The 22,191-nt window shown below is 42.2% G+C and overlaps 1 protein-coding gene across 3 annotated transcripts in view; it reads right to left on the bottom strand.

Moving 5' to 3' along the window:
• Window positions 1-22,191, bottom strand: part of DAAM2 (dishevelled associated activator of morphogenesis 2) — a 220,701-nt gene that overhangs the window by 50,332 nt on the left and 148,178 nt on the right. For all 3 annotated transcript variants that reach the window (XM_033144585.1, XM_033144587.1, XM_033144586.1), the window contains 9 exons: window positions 19,270-19,603; window positions 12,616-12,726; window positions 11,515-11,618; window positions 10,517-10,583; window positions 8,888-9,005; window positions 7,354-7,492; window positions 6,997-7,055; window positions 5,503-5,687; window positions 4,455-4,772 (listed from right to left, as the gene is read on the bottom strand). In XM_033144585.1, coding sequence (XP_033000476.1) covers window positions 4,455-4,772; window positions 5,503-5,687; window positions 6,997-7,055; window positions 7,354-7,492; window positions 8,888-9,005; window positions 10,517-10,583; window positions 11,515-11,618; window positions 12,616-12,726; window positions 19,270-19,603 — 1,435 coding nt within the window. The remainder of the gene's footprint in view (window positions 1-4,454; window positions 4,773-5,502; window positions 5,688-6,996; window positions 7,056-7,353; window positions 7,493-8,887; window positions 9,006-10,516; window positions 10,584-11,514; window positions 11,619-12,615; window positions 12,727-19,269; window positions 19,604-22,191) is intronic.

Raw genomic sequence — 22,191 nt, 5'->3', positions numbered from 1 at the left:
ATCTTTATAAGGAACTGGCCCTGCAGAGAGGATTTGTTTCTCAAATGCATTGTACAATCCCATTGCCTCATGTCATTGTGCAATGACATACTTGAAATAAAGTACAGTCCTCTGGGAGAGAAACTAGAGATAAGCAAAGCACAGAGAATGGTCATAGCAGGGTCCCTCCCTACAAAATTGTTTGTTTCTATGCCCTCTTGTTAGCAAACTGCATCATAAACCCAAACCCAAGCATGCAGTCAATTGCCCTAAATGCACTAATCTCTGTTTTGCCATGAAAAGAGAATCGAGGAAAATGGAATGAATTTTGAACATGGGGATGCAAGGCCTGTTCATGATCAAAAGAACATGCTGAGGACTGTGATTTATCATTCATTTTTGGCCTGGATACAGACAGCAGAAGAGACTCATTGCCAAGCCTTTACTTTTTTACAGTGCAACTGGCTATTTCCTGGCCGAAACCATAGACAAGGAATGGGGAATCTGTGGCTCTCCAGATGTTGTTGAGACTACTCTTCCCATCATTTCCGAGCAGTGGCCATGCTGGCTGCGGTAGATGGGAACTAGAGTCCAATGGCATTGGGAGTGTTCACCATCTCTGCCAAAGACCCCTCCCTCAACAGAATACCCTTGTACCCAAGCAAATGCCACATTTCAGGTTACTGTGAACTTTTGAAGGGGGTTCTTGTTAGGAAATGGGACGTGCTTATTTCATTGAAAAGGCAGTACAAGTTTCAGCATAGATTGTTCACTTCCTCATCCTTGCGAACTCTGAATTCGTCAGGTATATTCATTATGCACAGCTATCCACAAGCATTGGTTTATTTCATTATTTCCTTGTTCTTCATCGTGGCCCTTCTTTTCAAGTGTCTTTGTGTTATGTATTGAAGTTCTCACCCTAGGCCACAAGGGGTGTTGTGTATATAGTCTCACTCTGCCCACCGTGGCTGCAGTTCTCACTTAGGTCCACAACAAGCAAATGAAGGATTGAGAGTGCCGCTCACGGATTGGGTAGCTAGAGAGAGTTTGTTACTGTTGCATGTTACTGAGTACTATAAAAGCAGGCTGGCTGAGCCTTCAGTTCAGTTCCGTTCCAGCCTGAGAATAAAGAGAGCTGCTTGGAGAATCACTGTGTCGTCTGCTATATCCACCCACTACTTAATACTTTGTCTCCAAAATGTCATCCATTTAGGGCAGGCGTGTCAAAAGTCCGTTTCAGGGGCCTAGTGCGGCCAGTCAATTTAATCAGGCCCCCGTGGCAGTATATGTCCTGGGGTGAAATTGTAAAAAAAAAAAAAGCTCAACTTCAATCCTATAAAAAGGCCCTCACACATGTTCACTTCATCAAATCTGGCCCTCTTTGAAAAAAGTTTGGGCACCCTAGGTGTTTTATTTGTCATTTTAGAGTCTATGAGCTGAAATGTATGCCCTACATTTCCTTCTGGGAAGCAAGCAAAACATTATTCCAGGACGCTGAAGCATTTCAGTTCTATTTCTTAAGCGGCTGGGTAGCCAATGCGATGCCTTCCACATGGGGTTGCAGCAAAATTCCCCTCATTCTTGACCATCAGAGTTGGTGTTCAACGATGTCTGCAAGGCTCCATGTTGGCTGCTCCTGGTATTAAGGTTTCTAAAGAGTCATTTCGTAGAAGGTGTTAACCACAGGCAAGTTAGTGCAATGCTTCCATGTGTTCAGTATCAAATGTTCCTGACTGCGTTAATGTAACAAAAGTAAGGGTGTCAAGGGAAATTAGTGAGTTGTTGCAGTTTTCTCCCTGGAAACAAAAGCATCCTTCGCCCCAGCTCTTTTTGAAGTCCTCCTCTTGCGGCCCAAGACAGATGTAAATTGAACAGCTTGACAACAAGAACTGGAAAACATTTCCACATCTTTAAGATAAACAATACAGCTGTATTTTCCTCCTTTGTTAAACAGCGGCGCTAATAAAGTCCTGCAACCCTACATTGTAAAAAGTTGGGCCTCCCACTGCGAAATCCAGATTTCTTCATCAAATAGTTATCATTGTTCCTGTTGGGCTGCACAAGCTCAATTAATTCCTTGGAATAGCCAGTAGGAACTGGAATAGATATCTGCTGGATGACATGGTGTGACACTAATCTCTTATTTTTACCGGTCATAGAAGATGGGCTGGTGGACCAAAGGCTGAACCAGAGTTTAAGTTAATATTTGTGAGGGCCAAACTACATGCTGTGCTTCAGATCTGTGGGCAGTTGCATTCGAGCAAGGGTGAGCAATGGCACAACATTTCCTACCCTCTCTTCTCGTCTACCACCATCCCTAAATCTGTTCTGAAGAGTTGGGGGGAAGCCCAGATCAGATGTACAGGGTGAGGAGCAGGATAAGGGGAGAATGCTCTGTTGTGCAAGGAACAACCCTTGTGCTAATATAATGCTCACCGTAGTGCTACACAGAATGCAACCCTATGATTGGATCTTCCGACATTTTTGCTTTGACTGAAATGCAGCTGCAGAAAGAACGCCCCTCCCTCCGTTGCTCACAGCTGAAGATCTAAGAAAGGGTTTCCCAAACTTGGGTCTCCAGCTGTTTTTGGACCACAACCAGTGGTCAGGGATGATAGGAATGGTAGTGTAAAAACAGCTGGAGACCCACATTTGGGAAACTCTGATCTAGGAGAAGGGTTACTTATCCCTTTCTTCAGTACTCTCTCCTCCATCTAAGTTGCCCCCCCTCAAAATGCCCCTCATGGGAAAGACAACAGTGTTGTCCCCAGGAAAGCAACAGCTCTGGGTGTTATGCATGTTCCGATTTAGGTAAGGGAAAGTGGGTACAAGGAGAGAAAAAATAAACACCCCACAGCACATGGCCTGTGCAAAATACAACACAAAGAATAGAATGTGATAGCTTTTTAGTTAAAGCTAAAGAACCACTAACTCTGGAAACAGCAAAGCATTCACTAACCAGAAATATTAATGATGGCAAACGCTGGTCTTATCCTCCCAATACTATTCTTGCAGGCCCCATAATAGCATTTGCATTCACCTCTGAAGCCCCCATTTATTAGCGCAGCTGCCTCCACTCTTAACCAGAGGGGAGGATAAGTCTGTGGTGGCTGCATGCTAAAGAGAAACACCTGTGTGTCCCTCTCTACTTTATTTACCCCTCCCACTAGTGTGTGTTTGTGTAGTTGTTACATCTTTCCTTCGAAGCACTAAGTCCTGTGTTCTGAAAATGAAAATAAATCCCTGCCTTACATTCTCTCCCACAGGCCCACGTGGCTCTGACAGACAAGCACAGGCGGAGCAGCAAATACTTCACTTCATCTTATTTTAAAAGAAATTGGGGGGTGGGTGGGGGGGAGAGAATTCTTGTGGCATTCCAGAGGTCCCAGGACACTCATTCCAAATGCCTGAGTTGAGTCCTGAGTGACTTGGAGTCTAAAAAAGAGCGTGGATTTCTAGGCAGTCACCCAAATTCAACACAGACGCTGTTCAATCTGTATTTAAAAAAGGGGGGGGAGGGAGAAAACAACAATGCCAAGAGAGAAACGGGGGTAGGAGGGAATATAGGGATGGGAGAGGTTGCAGATCTTGGACAGAATGAATGTGCCATGCAAAAATCAGTCTGCAGACTCCTCCAGAAGGATGTGCTATGAAGAGTTTTACTAGAGTTGGGAGAGAATAGGGCAATTGTATTCAAGCATGATTACATAATGCATAAGCTGTCATCAATATTGCATTTTTCTTAGAAATCATCCCTGCAACTATTCAGCACTTCACACACACACACACACACACACACACCTGAATCAACCTGGTCTTTTAAAAAAGGGGGCATGAATAATGAGGAAGAAGAAGCATTTTAAACCTCGGGGCACTTGAGCATTCTCTTTCTTTTCAGGGTTATGACAAGAAGTTATGATTAAGAGGGTATGGTTAAGTTTCTAGAACCACCAAATGTAATGAATTTGATTGGGAGATTTGCAGAACTTCAAATCTCATCAACTCTTGGTCAGGAAATGATGTTCCTGGGCATGCTCAAATGCATCCAGGCTTTAAGTATTATGCCCTCACCTTCAGAAGGGTATGCTTGCCAGAAGGAAGGGTGGAGCTGGCAGCAAAGCCCATTATGAGCTAGGCTGGAACGTGAGACTCCGCTTGTAACGGAATTACAACTTCCAGACTGGTGTGTGTGTGTGTGTGTGTGTGTGTGTGTAGGTCGAGTCCAAATGTCACTCAATCCAAAATACATCAGCACCTCTTTTAAAATGTAGAGCAATCAAAAGATGCCAAATATAAAATTAATACAATTGCCAAGGTCTTTCAGTGAGCGCCTGTACAGTCACCCACAACATTTTGCGCCTGAAGGTTATTCAGCTAGAAATTTCTTCTCAGGAAACCAATTTAATAGCAATAACTAGACAATATCCTAACCAACAGTCATAAGATCTACACAGAATGGCTCTCCTTCCCCTTACCTCACTCAGCTTGGCCCAGTTGAAGGACTTCAGTGGATGAGACGGCTGTGGGGTTGATTTCTTCTTCAGACTGGGCCCAGTGCCACTGAAGGTGGTGGTGGAGGAAAGAGGAGGCATGCCTATGTTGAAGAAAGGCGGTGCTCCAGGAGGTGGAGGAGGTCCTCCTGGGGGAGGAGGTGGAGCGGGCGGAGGGGGGCAGCTGGAGAACGGAAGTGGTGGTGGAGGCGGCGGCAAAACCTCCGGAGCTTGTAGAGAAGAGGCAAATGGGCCACCAGGAGGTAGCTGAGGAGGGGGAGGGAAGGAAATGCTGCCCCCTTGCTGAAAACAAGAAGAGAACATTCTGGTTAGTGTTGCATCAAAAACAGGTCCATTCTCAGGCCAGATGTTTTGTGTGTGAGAGGGGCAGTTCTGGCATTTTCAAAGGCAGCAGGAAAGAATTTTGGCAAAATATTTTCCCCTTTATCTATCTATGTTTGCCACAATGTCAGTGCTTCTCAGTTCTGGTTCATGCCGATGGCCCACCTAGTTCAACAACTTGCTATCACAGTGGCCAACCAGACGCCCATGGGAAACCTGTAAGCGGGACCTGAGGAAAAGAGAACTCTCCCTCCCTTGGTTTTTAGGGACATTGCTGCCTTGGACCATGGAGGCAGAGCATAGCAGCTCAGTAGCCTTATCCTCCCCACAATCCTCCCAAGATGTTGCACTCTTCTGGGAGGCATCAGTGGAGGGGAGGGAACATGGGTGTAGTTACAACTAAACACAACACTTACCTCATGGTACAGCATAACACATGCATAATCCCACAAGGAATAAACTAAAACTGAAGCAATGAGCAAAATAAAATAATGGAAAGCATTTGATGTGTGGCTACTGATTCTATTTTCTTTATTTGAGGGCTTACAAACCTTTCAGCAAGGGTACAACTACTTGCAAACTTTTCTTTCTCTTTAGAAAAGGGCAGATGTACAAAATTAGAACTTCACTGTATCTCTTTTCTTTTTGTGTTTCTGTATGCTATGGAAGAAGAAAAATCTCTATATCCTACCGAGAACTCATTGAGTTGAGTTACAAGGTCGGTCATTTGGTCCCGGGTTTGACGTAGCTCCAGAGATTCCTTTTGCAGTTTGTCCTTCATTTTATTCAGTGTCTTCATCATTTCATCTTTCTCCTGGGTCTTTATCTCACATTCCCTTTCTTTCTTCTCTAGCCTACTCATCAGCTCAGCATGCTCTGCAGTGGAAAGAAGATCAAAGTGCGATGAATGATTTCAGACAATCTACTCAGTCAAAAGCCAATGGGTAAGAAACATAATTGTAAACTTCTCCAAACATTGATAGCTCAATTGGTTAGAGTGTGGTGCTGGTAACACCAAGGTTTGATTCTTGTATGGGATAGCTACGTATTCCTGCATTGCAGGTGGTTGGATTAGATCAGGGGTCAGCAAACTTTTTCAGCAGGGGGCCGGTCCACTGTCCCTCAGACCTGGTGGGAGGCCAGACTATAATTTGAAGGAAAAAAACGAACAAATTCCTATGCCCCACAAATAACCCAGAGATTCATCTATACTAATAAAGTGCAAGTGCCTCTGCGTCCAGTCCCTGTGTCCATGGGATTGAGCTACTGCGCATGTGCCCCACGGACAGCCATTGGGACTTGGAACGCAGAGACTTTGGGCGGCCAGGCGAAACTGTTGAAGCAGCGGGTGTGCGCGGGTGCGTGGCGGGTGCGCGCTCGCGTGGACGTACTTCTAAGCGGCAGCAGCCGTTACAAGTGGCAGCGGGCGAGCAGTCTGTTTTTAAAAATGTTTCACCACATATGTTCTAGCGCCCGTTAATTTAACGGGTTTAAAGCACTAGTTTTAAATAAAAGCACACATTCTACTCATGTAAAAACACTAGGCAGGCCTCACAAATAACCCAGAGATCCATTTTAAATAAAAGGACACATTCTATTAATCTAAAAACACGCCGCTTCCCGGACCGTCCGCGGATCATATTTAGAAGGCGTTGCCTACCCATGGATTAGATTATCCTGAGGGTCCCTTCCAACATTACAATTCTATGATTCTATGATAATAAAAAGCTTGGTTTGAGGATTTACATTGAAACTAGAAGGTAACTTGTAGCTCTCCAGGTGTTGGATCACAGTTTGTCTCATCCCTGACCACTGGCTATTCTGACTGGGGTTGACGGGAGCTGGAGTTGAACAATATCTGGATGGCCACAGGTTACCCACCTATGATATAGATGCAGGGATAGTTTTTGATGAGAATCAGCAGGTGTTTTCTAATGAGGAGGCATCCCAAAAACTGGAAGCTTTATCAAAATGTTGGAATCAGATTTGCATTCAAATGCTTGCCCAGTAGGCAACTGGGTTAAGTCACCTATCCTTTAGCCACAATTCACATCTATGAAATGGAAACAATAGTGGCCTACACAATCATGAATCCCTAGAACCCTATCATTCCTTCCACTGCCTGGAGATCTGTGGTTCATTCAGATTCCCTCTCTATTATCCAGAGTTTAAGATGTCCACATACCTTTTCGGAATTTCTCTGCCTGATCTCTCCACTGTTTCACTTCATTCTCATTTACCAACCTGAATGGAGATAAAGCCAGATCAGCTTAGATCTATACCCAAGTAATTAAATACAAATATTCCTAGGAGAATAGGAAAAACCAGCTAATTTCTGGTGGGATTGATTCTCAATACTATCACTAACCTACTAACGTAAAATTAACATTCTCAATGTTAATGCAAATTGTAACAGATGAAAAGTTGACATTTATCCACAAAGAACGGTTATCTCCATGCTGATGAAATGTCATATAAAAGCAGGCCTTGTCCTTAACATGCTGCATAATATTTGGCTATTGGCAGTTAGCATGCTTCTTACATTTTAATGATGTTCTTGACATTGAAGTTCTCCAAAGGAGCTATATCAGGATCATCCCCCCGCTCATCCTGAAGAACAATTTGCTGCAGTATCCTGTCTAACAGCTGCCATTGTTGAAATGTCCCCCCATTTCGTTTATCTGCAACGACAAATGCCAGTGAGGAGATGCATCTAGATAAATGGCTTTGATGAAAATCCCTGCAAATTTTCATTGAATGCTAAGACTCAGCCCTTTCTAATGACTTCGTTCCTACTGTGGTTACTTCAGCCATTCTGACCTTTGTATGTTCATCATTCATTATTTTAGTGAGTTCCCTTTAGAGCCACGTTGGATGTGATCATCAGGCAGGAAGAGGAAGTGACAGTGCAATCCTAACCATATCTCCACAAAAATAAGTACCATCGAATTCACTGGTGCTTCAATGAATTCACTTTGAAAGAGAACTTTGTGGAGATGCTCACCAGCTCCTTTATCTTGTGTTCAAACCTAATTCCTGAAGCCAGCTATAGTGGATTAGGAATTTCATATTTGCTACTGAAACCAAACTTCTACTTCAGTGGAAAAGATGACCAAATATTCCTGGCAGATATTGATCCTACACCAAGCCTTTGCCTAACTGTACTGATTGGAAGCAACTAATCTGCTGTTACTAGACCATTCAATCAGATGGCTTTCAATCCCCATATTTGTATCATATGCCTCAAAGAGAAATTACTAATTTGATTTTCTAATTAAGGCATGGGAACTTTCTACTTATCCATTCCCATGCGGTGCCAAGCAAAAGCCGAGCCTTTTCTGTGAAATTCCCACTTAATAGCAACAAGAGTTTTCTCTTTTTTAAAAAAACAAAACAAAAACTTCATTCTGTGTCAATTAAAGGTGGCACCTGTTTCTCAGACTCTGAGCACAAATGTCCTTTCTTGCCTTTCTTAATAAACAATAATTTAATCAAGAAGGATTTGATTTCCAGATGGACAGCATCCATCTACTCCTTTTTAAAGAAGAAGTGGCTGCTTCGTGTTTAGAGACCTTAAGTGGAAACAAAGAAGAATAAGAAGAAATATGAGACATCCCTCGTGCAAACATGCAAGAGGCATTATCACAAGGACATGCTGCAGTCAGTGCAGTGCAAGTCTAGTGAGGGGTGTGGCTTTAGGAAAGTCCCAAGGATCGGACAGAGAGGCCTGAAGGGTCTCATTCAGACCCTAGGCTTGAGATTCCTCGCCCTTGCTGTATACTAAGCACTTACTCATACTGAGTAACTCATCTGGCTCAAATACTTTCAAGAATATTTTCAACGGTCATATTAGAGATTTTCATATGAATGGACTTGGCTAGTTTTCTCACTAAACAACACAATGGAAAGTAAGGCTCAGGAAAAAAGAGTGGATTGACTTGAGTTCCACTATACGAGAGCCCAATTCTCTAAAGTTCCAGAAAGGTAAGGATTAAACAAGCCATACTTCTGTCATTCAGAAAATCTTCCCAACCAGGGAATTCTGCAGCACCCACAGGGAGAAGAAATATACTCACAAGGCATCTGCAAGCAGTGCTGAAGTACAGATAGTAAATATGGATAAGCATCTGTGTGCTTCAACCTCTTCTTGATCATCTCAAACATCTGTGAGGCGCTCTTTGTGTCAATATGTGCCTATAGCAAAATGAAACATGGGACAGAATATGGTTTACAAGGCAAGGCATGGGGATGGTTGTTGTTGTTGTTTAGTCGATTAGTCGTGTCCAACTCTTAGTGACCCCGTGGACCAGAGCACGCCAGGCACTCCTGTCTTCCACTGCCTCCTGGAGTTTTGTCAAATTAATGTTGGTCGCTTCTATAACACTGTCCAACCATCTCATCCACATGGGAATGGTACAAATGCACATAATAACACCTTGCTATCAGCAGCACCAAGTGGTGTGTGTATATGAGAATGAGCTGCATGCTGAACACAAGAGGTAGCATTTTTGTATCACTGAACACTGAGATTTTGAAGGTCAATTCAGCTCAGTCCATCGTATTGAAGGAGCTAGTTCCTCACTGCAATATGTCATGTTACTCTACTTGCCTGAGAGAGGAGGAACCTGATTTTTGGTGGTGCTACTCCTACCCGGCAGATAAATTTTGGAAGGATGGGGGGGGGGCAAATCTTGTTACACCCCATGAGAACTGCCCTGTGTGGTTCTACAACAACCAGTCTTTTTCTATATGGAATAAATGCTTTATTGCTGACAACAGGAAAGGTTAGTATGCATCAAAAAATCATATTGCTTCTGCAATTAAAAAAAAACCCACCCCAAACCTAAGGGACAAGCAATAAAAGCAGCACAATTCCATAGATACAGTGTTGACGGAAATCATGAAAGCACCATATGTTGTTGTTTTGGTGTGCTATTTGTTGCTTGTGAAAAAAAGAGCTTCACTGGAAACTCAAGAGCTAATCTGGGGCAGGTGCTTGGCTCAAAGAGCAGGGAGCTGTCCACCGGGACTCTATAATTGATGGTGCTGAATTTAGAAGCTCCTTGTATGGTTAAATAACAGAAGCTTACATCATAGAGTCAAGAGAGTATGAGACCGGAGCAGTGTCACTCCAAACATCTAGCTTGTAGGAACATTCAATTTATCCCACAAAGGAGCATCTTCCAGCTCTATGTGAGTAAAGTCCAAGATAATCTAGGAAACAAGACTCCAGAATGTAGGCAGACTATAGGTCCAAAAGACAGGAAAAAACCAACAGCAACAGATGGAAGGGGACCAATCTGATGAGCCAAGCCAGTAGCTTCTGTAACATCCAAGTCCAAGCCTGTTATGGCTCTCCAATACATTTGCTAAATTCTTGGAACAGGCAACCACATTACAAACAGGTAAACAAACAACAACTAGACAGAGGCGCTTTAAGTATTTGGTGCCATGAAATTGAGAGACAGAATCCTGACATCTAAATTCATCCAGTGCCACCAGTCAACATTGCTGGCTGCTTTTTTTCATCTGCACTGTAAATAAGGAACAGAGCAACCCATATCTCTTTAGTTGTGAGAAAATCAGATCCTCACCACATGGAAAAATCATATAAATTTATACCAAGCAGCCAAAACAAACAGGAAAGCTTTTTTCGTCTTTTTTTTAAAAAAAATAAAAAAGCCTTTCCAGAGGGAAACACTCACCACTTCAAACCTCTTTGCAAGTTCCAAGTCATCTTCATTTCTTACCATCTCAAAGAAATCCAAGTGCCTAGAAGACAGAATAAAATAAAGTCATGCAATCCATCTCTTGCTTGAAATCGTGCAAGCTGGGTGAATGGGGAAAGAATAAAAAGACAGCATGAAAAGGTGCTACCTTTTCCTTAATTCAACTTGGTCTGATGAGCTTATATTAAGTTTTGACTTTCACAATGTTATGCTTCCCACAGAATAAAGTATTTCAATGCTTGTTGAACTTTAAATCCAAAATAAATGATAAATACGTAATGAGAATTGGGAGCGGGACCTACCGAGAAGCTGTTAGAACAGACAACAATTGACAACTCCCATCAGCTTCAGCCAGCATGGCAAATTGGGATTATGGGAATTGTAGTCAAACATCATTTACAGTGAAACAACATCCCTGAAATGGGCTAAGGTATGCATACAGATAATTTAAAAGTGAATGTGCACAGAGAACTTGCAGTAGATGTGAATGGGACATTTGTTTGTTGGGATCACACCCAGTCACTTAAGATTCCAGGCTTTGCACTACAGAGTCTGTGGGCCTTCAATCCATGTTGATTGACCCTCCCATCAGTATGACATATGGATACAACATCTCAGAGTAGACTCTGCTGCCTGTGCAATCCAAGGTGTAGCTATCAATAGTAATGTTGCCCGAACTCCAGAAATTACCTATACTGGAATATACATTTGCTCACTATCTGAAGAAGTGTGCATGCACACGAAAGCTTATATCCAGAACAAACTTAGTTGGTCTCTAAGGGTCTACTGGACAATTTTTTATTTATTTCGACTGCGTCAGACCAACACGACTATCTACCTGAATACAATTGCTCAGTGTGTGTATGTGTGAATTGTTAACCTCTTCCCAAATCAAGCCAAGGGGAATTTGTCCATCACTGGATATTGAGTACAGTACAAAACAGCCTCATATCTTCTCAGCATATATGGCTCACCTATCCAGCGTTGCATTTTCATGTCCTCTGAGCTTGTCAATAACAGGTTGAATGCCCAGCATCAAAAACTCATATCGTAGGTGCAATCGAAATTCCAAATTGTCCTAAAGGAAAGGGGGGGGGAAATAGATCAAGTCATCGGATATCAAGGGCTTTAGATCACTTTAGAGAAGATGAAACAGAGGCTATAGCTCAGAGGCAAAGCATGCACTAAGGTTCACTTCCTAGCTTCTCCAGCTGGCAGAAATACAGGTAAGCAGGACTAGGGTGGGGCTATACCGTGCTAGTAGGCAGTTTATGATATTGATACAATTTATATTGCTGGTATAAATGGTATAACTTTGGTGCCATTTTGGTGAGGGGACAGCAGACTTTAGAATGTTTTAGGGCAGGGTGGTGAAGCTCACATCTGAGGGCTGAATGAGGCCCTCCAGGCCTCTCTGTCCGGCCCTTCAAACTTTGGTCAGGCCACACCCCTCAATACCCCTGCTGTAGTGTCTTCACCTGTCTGGAATGTGTCCTTGAACACTTGCATACCTGGATGCAGGATGGAGTGGGGTGTATCTGGCCATGCCCACTTTCACCACATCCACCCTAGGTGTAGGTTGCCCATGTGGGAACGTGGTCCTTTGGCACAATATAATTAAACCGCAGCACAATTCATTACATTTGGGTTTCGGCTAGCAATTTCCAGCATCAAAAGGAAGGAAGGAAGGAAGGAAGGAAACCAGCACTAACTTTATTAATATATTCTGAACATAGGAAGCTGCCTAACATCACCATAACATTGGTCCTTCTAGCTCAGCTCTCCAGGGTTCAGACACGGAACATTTCTAGGCCTGCCTAGAGATGCCAAGAATTGAAGCTAGTTCTGTCACTGCCCTACAGGTCTTCTTCATTGCATGTTATATCATGTGGCAATAATTGCTATTCATCAGTTCCTGTTGTTCCTATCAGCTATCCCACCATGCTTCACCACCGAGCTACAGGACAGATACCCTACTTTTTAAAAAGAAATGCTCAAAGTGGCTTACAAATAATAAGATATACATTTAGTAAAACCAAACCCACATAATGCAATGAACTCTGTTAAAGACTCACCTCACCAGTACCTGCATTCAAAACAGCATTAATAAAGGACATGATGGCAGTTTTGAGATTCACTTCATCTCGGTATCGCCCCAGGCTCCGGTCGAGCTCATTGAGTAATGACTGCAAATGAAGAGCAGGGAGAAAGTAATGCACATTACCACTGTAATGCTGAATTTCATTATAGCTCCTGCCCAGAAACACACAGAGCACAAGTTATTGTTCAAATGCTTAGAAGAAAGCAAAGAGAGGCTATGAGAGAAGCTTATGAATGCAAGACAAATGCAAGACAAACATTTCTGCTTCATAACCTAAAATGGTTCAAAAACGTATTTTCTGCTTCACATTATTTGCTTGTTGAAGGTTGGAATATTAAATCCATCAGCTGGATTTCCATGATGGCTTATAAAACAATAAACCAAATTATAACAAAACATGAAAACAAGAACTCTGAAACACCACAATATAAAAAAGGGATGGGGAATGTCTGGTCTGTGGGACAAACTTGACCTGGCACAGGTCCCTTCTAACAATGTGGCAACTTTTTGTTTACAAAATTATCGATAATATAGAACTACATTTAAATGTAACAGACCAAGGACACAATGCCCCATTCCCTTCAAAGAGCTAAAATTTTCAAAGTGGTTTAACAGTTAGGTCCTTTTCCCAAGGAACTCTGGGAATTATCTCCTCAGCACACTTGATGAAATACAGGTCCCAGGATTCTTTGAGGGAAGCCATGACTGTTTGAAGTGGTATGACACTTAAAATGCATAGTACACACGGGGCCATAGTGGTTTTTCCAATTGTTGATAATGGGTGGGAAAATAAAAAAGCTAAATAGAGATCAGCAAGAAAAGCTGCCATGGATCTCTCTTAGGATTACTATACAAATTATAAGTCAATGCCAGGAAAGATAAAAACCAACTAAAATTATTCAGTTCATCAACTGCACTAATATTTATACACTGCATTACATTGGAGCAGTCTACAGTACATGATCTTCATGCCTCACTTCATGAAAGACAGAAACATGAGGCAAAACTACAAAAAAAAATAAGGTCTTAAGTGCTGTGAAATTTTGCATTGTGGCTTAGTAACAGTGAAGAGTTGAGACCAAGAGGCTATGCAGCAACCATTGCAGACGTCTTGTTGCTGACATTATAGATTTGTCTGCTTGACAATTTTCTAGAGTTGCTCTTCATAACTAATGTGTAATTAATGATACAGAATCCATTTTTTTTAAAGCAGGTTGTTTGATAGTATATGGGCTGTAGCTCAGCAGAATATCATATATATATCTCTCTCTCTCTTACACACACTTGACCTCCTGCCCATGAGTAGGGGGATCCATGTGACCAGGAAACTTGATTGTGTGGGTCTCCCAATCACATGGACTCCCTATACACACGCTGGAACTTGTGCATTGGGCAAGTCCTTCTCACACGTGACTATGTGTGTAGGCATGGAGATGCTTAAAGTACAGCCCCGTTCCTCTCTCCATGCACTTTCACCCTTCATTACTTTCAGAAGACTGTTATAGATGCACAGTGTGCACCCTTCAAAGATCAACTGGCTGCACAGAAGCACTAAATCAAATTGCTCTTAGAATAAAGGTAAAGGTAAAGGGACCCCTGACCATTAGGTCCAGTCGCGGATGACTCTGGGGTTGCGGCGCTCATCTCGCTTTATTGGCCAAGGGAACCGGCATACAGCTTCCAGGTCATGTGGTCAGCATGATTAAGCCGCGTCTGGCGAACCAGAGCAGCGCACGGAAACGCCATTTACCTTCCCGACAGAGTGGTACCTATTTATCTACTTGCACTTTGATGTGTTTTCGAACTGCTAGGTTGGCAGGAGCAGGGACCAAGCAATGGGAGCTCACCCAGTCGCAGGGATTCGAACCGCTGACCTTCTGTTCGGCTAGCCCTAGGCTCTGTGGTTTAACCCATAGCATAAAGTCACCTAATTTGATGACAAAGACCAGAGATGCTGAGTAAGGATTTTTCCTTCCTGCTTAATAAGTTTCTTCACTCCTTGCTACTGGACAGGATTGATACTGATCCATAGTTGCTTTTCTGTCACACATGAACCTGGAAGTTGGGACAAGGCAGCCAATGGTTATGAGAGCACGGGGGGGGGCAGAAAGAGAGGGCCCTACAATAAATTTGAGTTCACATACTTCCATAATGGGATCCTCAAGGGAGTTTCTAGCACTCTGCTTCTACACACACATTTTTCTGGGGGGGGGGGGGTCACTTAACAAAGTATTTGTCTGCATATCTTTACTAATCACACACACTTTTGCACACAATTTCCCCTTATATGGATATTTTGCAAATGTTGGCGCCCTGCAATTGTAAAATTTGGAGAAGCATGAATTTTGAAGGATAACTGCATTTCAATTCACACATTGGTCTGGGAAGTGATAATTAGGTGGGATTGTAATAAAATGTGAGCCAAACTAATAATTCTACCATCACCCAAATCCCCATTTGGAATTCAAAAAATCCATGGAGAAACCTGGATACAGTGGATTTCAGAAGTATCCCTAAGAGTGGCTACTGGAAGCAGCAGAGACATGCACGATAGATGATGCCCCCCATATGAAGACAGTGGGGAAAGTTAATTTAGAGCTGGACTGGTGTCTTTTAAGACTTAACCTTATTAAACAGCTTTGAGTTGTCTTGGGACACTAATGCACTAGCTTCAGCTGAAACACAGTACCTTTCCCCTCCACCCTGCTCTAGGTTTTCATCTCTAAGCCTGCTCTATAAACTGTGAATGTTACTTCTCTATTCCTTGGTGGGCAAATCAAGAACAAGACTCAGCTTTGTGTTCCCCGCCATCTGAAACTGTCTCTGACCCAAGCTATTTTGGTCTTCAACCAAATTCAATATTTTCCCATTTGCCAGGACCATTTCTTCAAGTTGTCATCATTCCTTTTTTTATTATTTTATTTAAAAAGGAGTAAGCACTTCAAACACTGCAAGTCAAATAAAAGCAACCAATTCAGCAAGCTGCAGAAACGGACCGGGGGGGGGGGGGGAGAGAGAGAGAGATTCTCAATCCTATTCCTTTGGACTCAGCAGAAGTTTTCAGCATATGCAAATGCAAATGACATCTGGCACTCTGAAATTACAGTGGTACCTCTGGTTACGTACTTAATTGGTTCCGGAGGTCCGTTCTTAACCTGAAATTGTTCTTAACCTGAAGCACCACTTTAGCTAATGGGACCTCCCGCTGCCGCTTCGCCGCCAGAGCACGATTTCTGTTCTTATCCTGAAGCAAAGTTCTTAACCTGAAGCGTTATTTCTGGGTTAACGTAGTATGTAACCTGAAGCTTTTGTAACCTGAAGCGTATGAAACCCGAGGTACCACTATATGTGAGAAGAGGAGAGCTCAGAGCTTCTCTCTTGCACCTCTGACATTATCGGAAGGATTTGAGTTTTTTTCTCTCCTTCTAGACAGATGAGGCCTTAACTCATCACTACAACATTAACAGAAACACAGGTGCTCTCTTCATTTAAAAAAAAATATGAAGGCAGAAGGAACAAGTGGGAATATGAAAATAACTTCTGAACACACATAATGTGAATGCTTGCAGAATGACAGAGAGACAGGAAAAGTAGAGAGCAATTACAATCATAGGGCCGAGACTTATCAACTAATATTCCAAGTTGTGGAATTCCTTCCCAAAAGAAGTTGAATTAGGCCCATCCTACACATTTTAGGCTTTTAAAAATGTAAAAAAATAAATAAATCATTAATTTCTCTGGCCTTTAATGGTGTTCAATTATGTTACCGATGTTTTAATTGTTCTGGTCCCTTTGCTCTTTTCGTTTCTGTTTAAAATGCTTTAGCCTAACTTGTTTTAGTGATAACAAAATAAAAAATAAATTCTTCCAGTAGCACCTTAGAGACCAACTAAGTTTGTTCTTGGTATGAGCTTTCATGTGCATGCACACAAAAGCTCATACCAAGAACAAACTTAGTTGGTCTCTAAGGTGCTACTGGAAGATTTTTTTTTATTTTTTTTTTTACTATGGCAGACCAACACGGCTACCTACCTGTAACTTGTTTTAGTGATGTTCTACTCAGTGGCTGCGTTCGCATGTCATGTTAAACCATAATTAAACATGGGCTGTGGTTTAACACAAGTGAGCAGGGTTCCTGCTTCTTTCCTTCTCTTCTCCTAGCTATGCTGCACTGGAAGCAACTAACCACAAGCCTTGCATTGTTATATTGGCCAAACCTGGGCTTGGCTACAATTCATGGGGTGTTGTTATTTTGGAGAGAAATGAATCACCTACTGAAGTTTAGAAAACAGGACAAGCTGAGGCTTTTGGTTTATTGCACCCTGCACCAGGAGCAGGGAAGCAGATACTTTTGAACAGCAACAACGGTAAAAAACGTCAAACCTAAGATGCTATGAAGCTACATGACAATCTCTTGTTCTTGACTTCTTTTAATATGAGCATCAAGATCACATGGAGTCAACAGATATGGTCAGCAGGAAACAGAATGATACCATGGATAACAGATGAATCCAGAGGAGGACATAACATTATCCCCTCATTGTGCTTGTAATAAAATGTTCTCTTTGCTACAACTGTTAGACTTTAGACCAGGGATGGGGAACCAATGGCTCTCTAGGTGAAGTGGGACTCCAACTCCCATCAGCACCAGTCAGCATTGGCCAATGGTCAGGGATAATGGGAGCTGTAGAGCAACAACAATTGGAGAGCCACAGGTTCAACATCCTTGCTTTAGACCTACATGAGCATTCAAAATGATAGAAACAGTCCAAAATGATAGAATTCATCCCTTGACTGAATATTCAAGATTCGAATTATTGCATCTATATTATAGCTGACACCAGCACTTCTGATACCAATATTGAAAAGCAGAAAGATGAGTTGAAGGCATTCGAAGTTACCTTGCATGAGTTTAACTTTGGCCTCTAGGAAGGAACATTGCAGAAAAGACTATTTTGGCATGACGCAAGCATCAGAGGAAGAAAAGAAGAAGAAGAAAAAACCACAAACAGGAGCACGTCCTCAATGCTCTTAAGAAAACAAAGAGGAGAACATTCATCTTTAATTTCTTTTCCCCATCCAAAAATATTTGACGGGTAATTATTTGTGCATTCCACACATTCATGGATGAGATAGTGAGTTAGCTCTCTGGAGGCTCATAAAAACTTCTGCAAGCTATTAGCATCAACTTATCAAAGGACCAGCTGTACTCTGTACAGAGAGTCATGCTACTCTCTGTACTGGATAAGAAATGGCTTTCCTTCCCCATTACTTTCAGATGGTTTTAGGCTCTTTAAAAATACAACAACACACAGAGAGAAGAGATGATAGTGAGGTTAGGCTCACAAGAGCATATGGGTTTATTTGGCATAGCAACCCGGTCAAGTTGGGACAAAGGATTAAAATCTGATTGAATGTTGTCAGGGCCATGCACGACCAAAAATCCCTGTCAAGCACACAAGGTCAGCCTGAGCCACCTCCAATGTAAACAAAGACAAGTTACAGAAAGGCTTCCTCAGATTAGTTACCAGGCAGTAAGTTGTATTTTATCTCTTCCCCCCCCCCCACACACACAAATACACACAGAGAGACAACTGCCTTCCAGACATCACAGGCATTGAGCCACTGAGCTTCTAATGCCCAACTCACAAAACAGCAATCCTTAAAACAAGCTTTGAGTACTGCTTATAAACCATAGCCAAAACTGAACTCTCTTATTCATGGGGTATTCCAAGTGTGCGTGCACAGGTAAATTTATTTATAAAAACAAAGAGCAATCACTAGACTAAACTGCACCCCCTGTTTTTACATCTATTTACATAGCAGTACTGCAGTATATTTGCTACATAAGCATCCCTGTTTACATAGAATAGAGGGAGGGAAGGAGATGAAGCATTTTCCTTAACTTGATTTAGCTTCACGATTCCACACTGTGATAGAACTGAAATTCCAGTAAATCTTTGCAATGGTCAGGTCAGGAGTCAAGCTGTAATCTTGCCTGCATGGCTCACTTGGAGAAGAATCTTCAGAGTGGGGAGGGGGCACAGATTGTCTTTTGCTTTTGTTTTTCTTTGTTTACTGTTTCACACAAAACTTTATTTATATATGTATAAATGTATTTTTATGTCTTTTTTGTAATTGTTTTGGAACTCAATAAAGCATTTAAAAAGAGAGAGAGAAGAATCTTCAGAGACAATCCAAATGTGCAAAACAGCTGATGCACATCGCATAGATAGAGATCTATGTTTAATACCCATCTGGGCATAGCCATCATGACTAGCAGCCTTAATCAATGAATGCAACCATGTTGGCATTTCCTTTTTCAGTGCTTAACTATATGTTATACTCACTGTGTGGCTTGTAGCCACTTTGTGAGATTTTAAAACAATAATTCTAGGTGAAAAAAATTATATCAAGAGCACAGTATACAGAGAAGGGCCATGAGTAAGTACAGCAAAAGTACCTTGGTATCTGTTTCAATTAATGATGTTGTGGTGGGGAAGCTCCCATTGGAGCTTTCTGTCTTCTGATTCTGTCTGATTTTGCTTTATAAACATTAAAATAACCAAGAGCCCACTCTAAACGTAACATAGCATCTGCAATGGTTTGCTCCGAATGCTAGATTTACCTGGAATCTTGTCCTCTCTGCTGCATAAACCTGGTAGTGAAGCATGGCCTGCAGAACCTTCTTGTGACCTCCAGGCACTAAGCAAACCGCCCCGAGGATCTCCAGCACAGCAATCTTGGTTTTTATGTTCTCAGTCCGCAAACTCTGAGAGATGATATTGATGCTTTCTGGATGGGCCAGGACGTGTGCCCGTCCCTGGGAGTTGTTCATCAGAGCCTTGATACACCCTATAACGGATGTGTGTATGCGGCTCTCGGACGTCTCATAGTCCATGCTCTTCAGGAAGTTCAGCAAGCAGGTCAGGCCATCCAACTCAATGAATCTTGTCACAAACCTGAATGGAGGCAACAAGAGGGAAATGATATCAAGGCTCTGTGTGTAGGAATAGAGAATTGAACAACTAATTTATCACATTACTCTGGGGGGGGGGGAACCCCATATATAACCTGAGGATCCTCACAACCTTTTCATCAGCAGTATAAAGAATGAAATAAAATGTTTGCGCATTAGGGCCAGGTCACATCAGCATCAGATCAAATAGTGGCATTGCCTCTTTACTGCACCACGTTGGGGTCTTGATAGCAGGTGAGGGAAGCCATGTATCTGGACATTCCCCTGCATGGGGCAGCGGTGGCGGGGGAAGCTACTTGTGGAAAAACTCAGAGAAGAATAATTAAGCTAGAATATTTTCCTTCCCATCTAATTTCTACGCACATTATTTTATCTGGGAAAGCATTCATTCATGCATTTGCCCACCTCCAGTTTGAGGTGATATGCAATCCAGGAAGAATTTTACCACATGCTGTTTGCATAGCCTAATTCTAGACTTGCAGCAGAGGATTCCAAGATGTATGCGTTACTCATTACTACAAACATTGCAATCAAGCGAAATGTCCACGGTGAGGTTTGAATGGTTTAAGAACTACTTTGTGCTTGGCAACAATTGAGGACAAACCCCTTACGAATTGAGAGGTGGAAGGTTTTTTTTATATATATAAGCAACAGAGAATCTCTAGACGCCCAGATGTGGCTGGAATACAATTCCCATCAACCCCAACCAATGGTCATGCTGGCTACATCTGACAACATCTGGAAAGCCACAGGTTCCTAATCCCTGCTTTATAGCTTTAGCTATGTAATGAATAAAACAAATAGCTCAATTCTGAAAGAGAGAGAGAAAGGATTATAACTCCTTGATAAGTGCCTTCTGGCACAGTGGTTCCATCTTGTATAGGGTTGCACGGTATCTAATTCACATATTTGCAGTTTTGAGACTTGGCGGCAGCAGATCACACAACTCCAAAACATCCTATTGTTTTTGATTGCCTCCTTAACCTATTACATATACACTATTTATAAACTTTGCTTTTGCTCCCATAATATATATAAACAAAATATACACCAGATCTGGGGTATGCTCTCTTCGCTCCAAAAAGGACATTTGAGAGTCTTTGTAGAACTTGGGCCAGATTGGCTGACTGTCTTATGATCTATCCTTTTAGTAACTTCGTCCAGTTGGTTTCGTCCAGAAACCAGGCAAAACGAAAATACGTTCGGTATGAGTTCTGGTGCCTCTTTAAGCCTGAACTTTAAAAATTGGTCCATGCAGGCAAGCCTTGAGTAAGCACAAATACCACAAATAGTTACACAAAAATGTGTTAAATGGCAGTGATGTGATAATCTGTTGAGGAAAAACAGGACTCACTTCCAGCCTCAGCTGATTTAAGCAACGAGGGGAACATTTCTAGTCTTGCGTTTCTCATCTCCAGAAAAGGCAGAAGTTGTTTGGTGTATGATATGCAGTTCATTCATTTAAGGAGCATCTTCGCATTTGCACTGTAATGCTGGTAATCACCTGGGCCTCTAAATGAATTTGTGCTTCTGCCATGGTTTCTAAGGTTGAATATATGCAATGTATGGAATGAACCTTTCTACATGTTGTAACTATTCTCTATGACCTAAACAGGGTGTGGCCAATTTGTGGCATGGATGTCACAAGGAGTTTATGGCATGCCTGAGCAAGAAGAGATAGGCCATGGACCTAACTGTGGCACAGAGCAGCCTTTTCCAACCTGGTGCTCTCCAGATACTTTGGGCTATAACTCCCATAATTCCTGACCTCTGGGCCGTGTTGGCTGGAGGATGAGAGGGGTTTTGTCATTCAAAATATCTTGAGGGCATCAGGCTACAGAAGGCTAGCGTAAAGCAAAGCCAATACATCTGCCTGACACTCCAGTTTTGCAGAGAAGAGTGGCAGATCAAGTTGATGAATTATGCTGAAATGGCTAAAATAACTGGAAGAATCAGAAATCAGGAATACCGAAATTTAAATAAGGATTAGGGAAAATGTATAATTTATCCTTAAAAAAACCATTGCAAACAGTTAAAATCGTTACTAGGATTGGAATAATACTTGTAGTTTAATGGTGAAGTTTGGACACAATGGAGAGGTAAAAGATTTGGATTATTATAAAAGATGCAGGAGGAAATGATTAACAATAGGACCCACAAAGGGTCCCACTTGATCCACTGCTTAGCAGACTTCAGTCTAGCTCTCACATACTGTATATTGCTATAGGATTGGTGGTATAAAACAGTTTGGGGGTTATAGCTCTTTAGAGTGTAGGTGGGACTTCCACAGCTGAATGTTCCTCAATAATAGAAACAATAAACTCCACACATAAAAAACTAGAAAGCCAGAAAAATGGGTTCTAGTCCTACCTGCTCCCTAATATCCTGGCTTTCTACATGCATGGAAGAGGGGATTGTTTTGTATGAAGGAGTATTCAGTTACAAGAGATCCCACCCAGCAGCAGGGTTTACTACTTAATCTGCTCCTTAAAGCTGCACTAGGGTGAACTGTTTTAAATCTGACATGTTCTGGGGAAAAGACAGGCCACCACTCCTCTGTACACACTGCAA

The sequence above is a fragment of the Lacerta agilis genome, chromosome 3 (assembly GCF_009819535.1).
Source record: "Lacerta agilis isolate rLacAgi1 chromosome 3, rLacAgi1.pri, whole genome shotgun sequence".
NCBI classification, from domain to species: domain Eukaryota; kingdom Metazoa; phylum Chordata; class Lepidosauria; order Squamata; family Lacertidae; genus Lacerta; species Lacerta agilis.
Note: the sequence above shows the minus strand (reverse complement) of the source record. Positions and strands in the feature narration are given on the sequence as shown.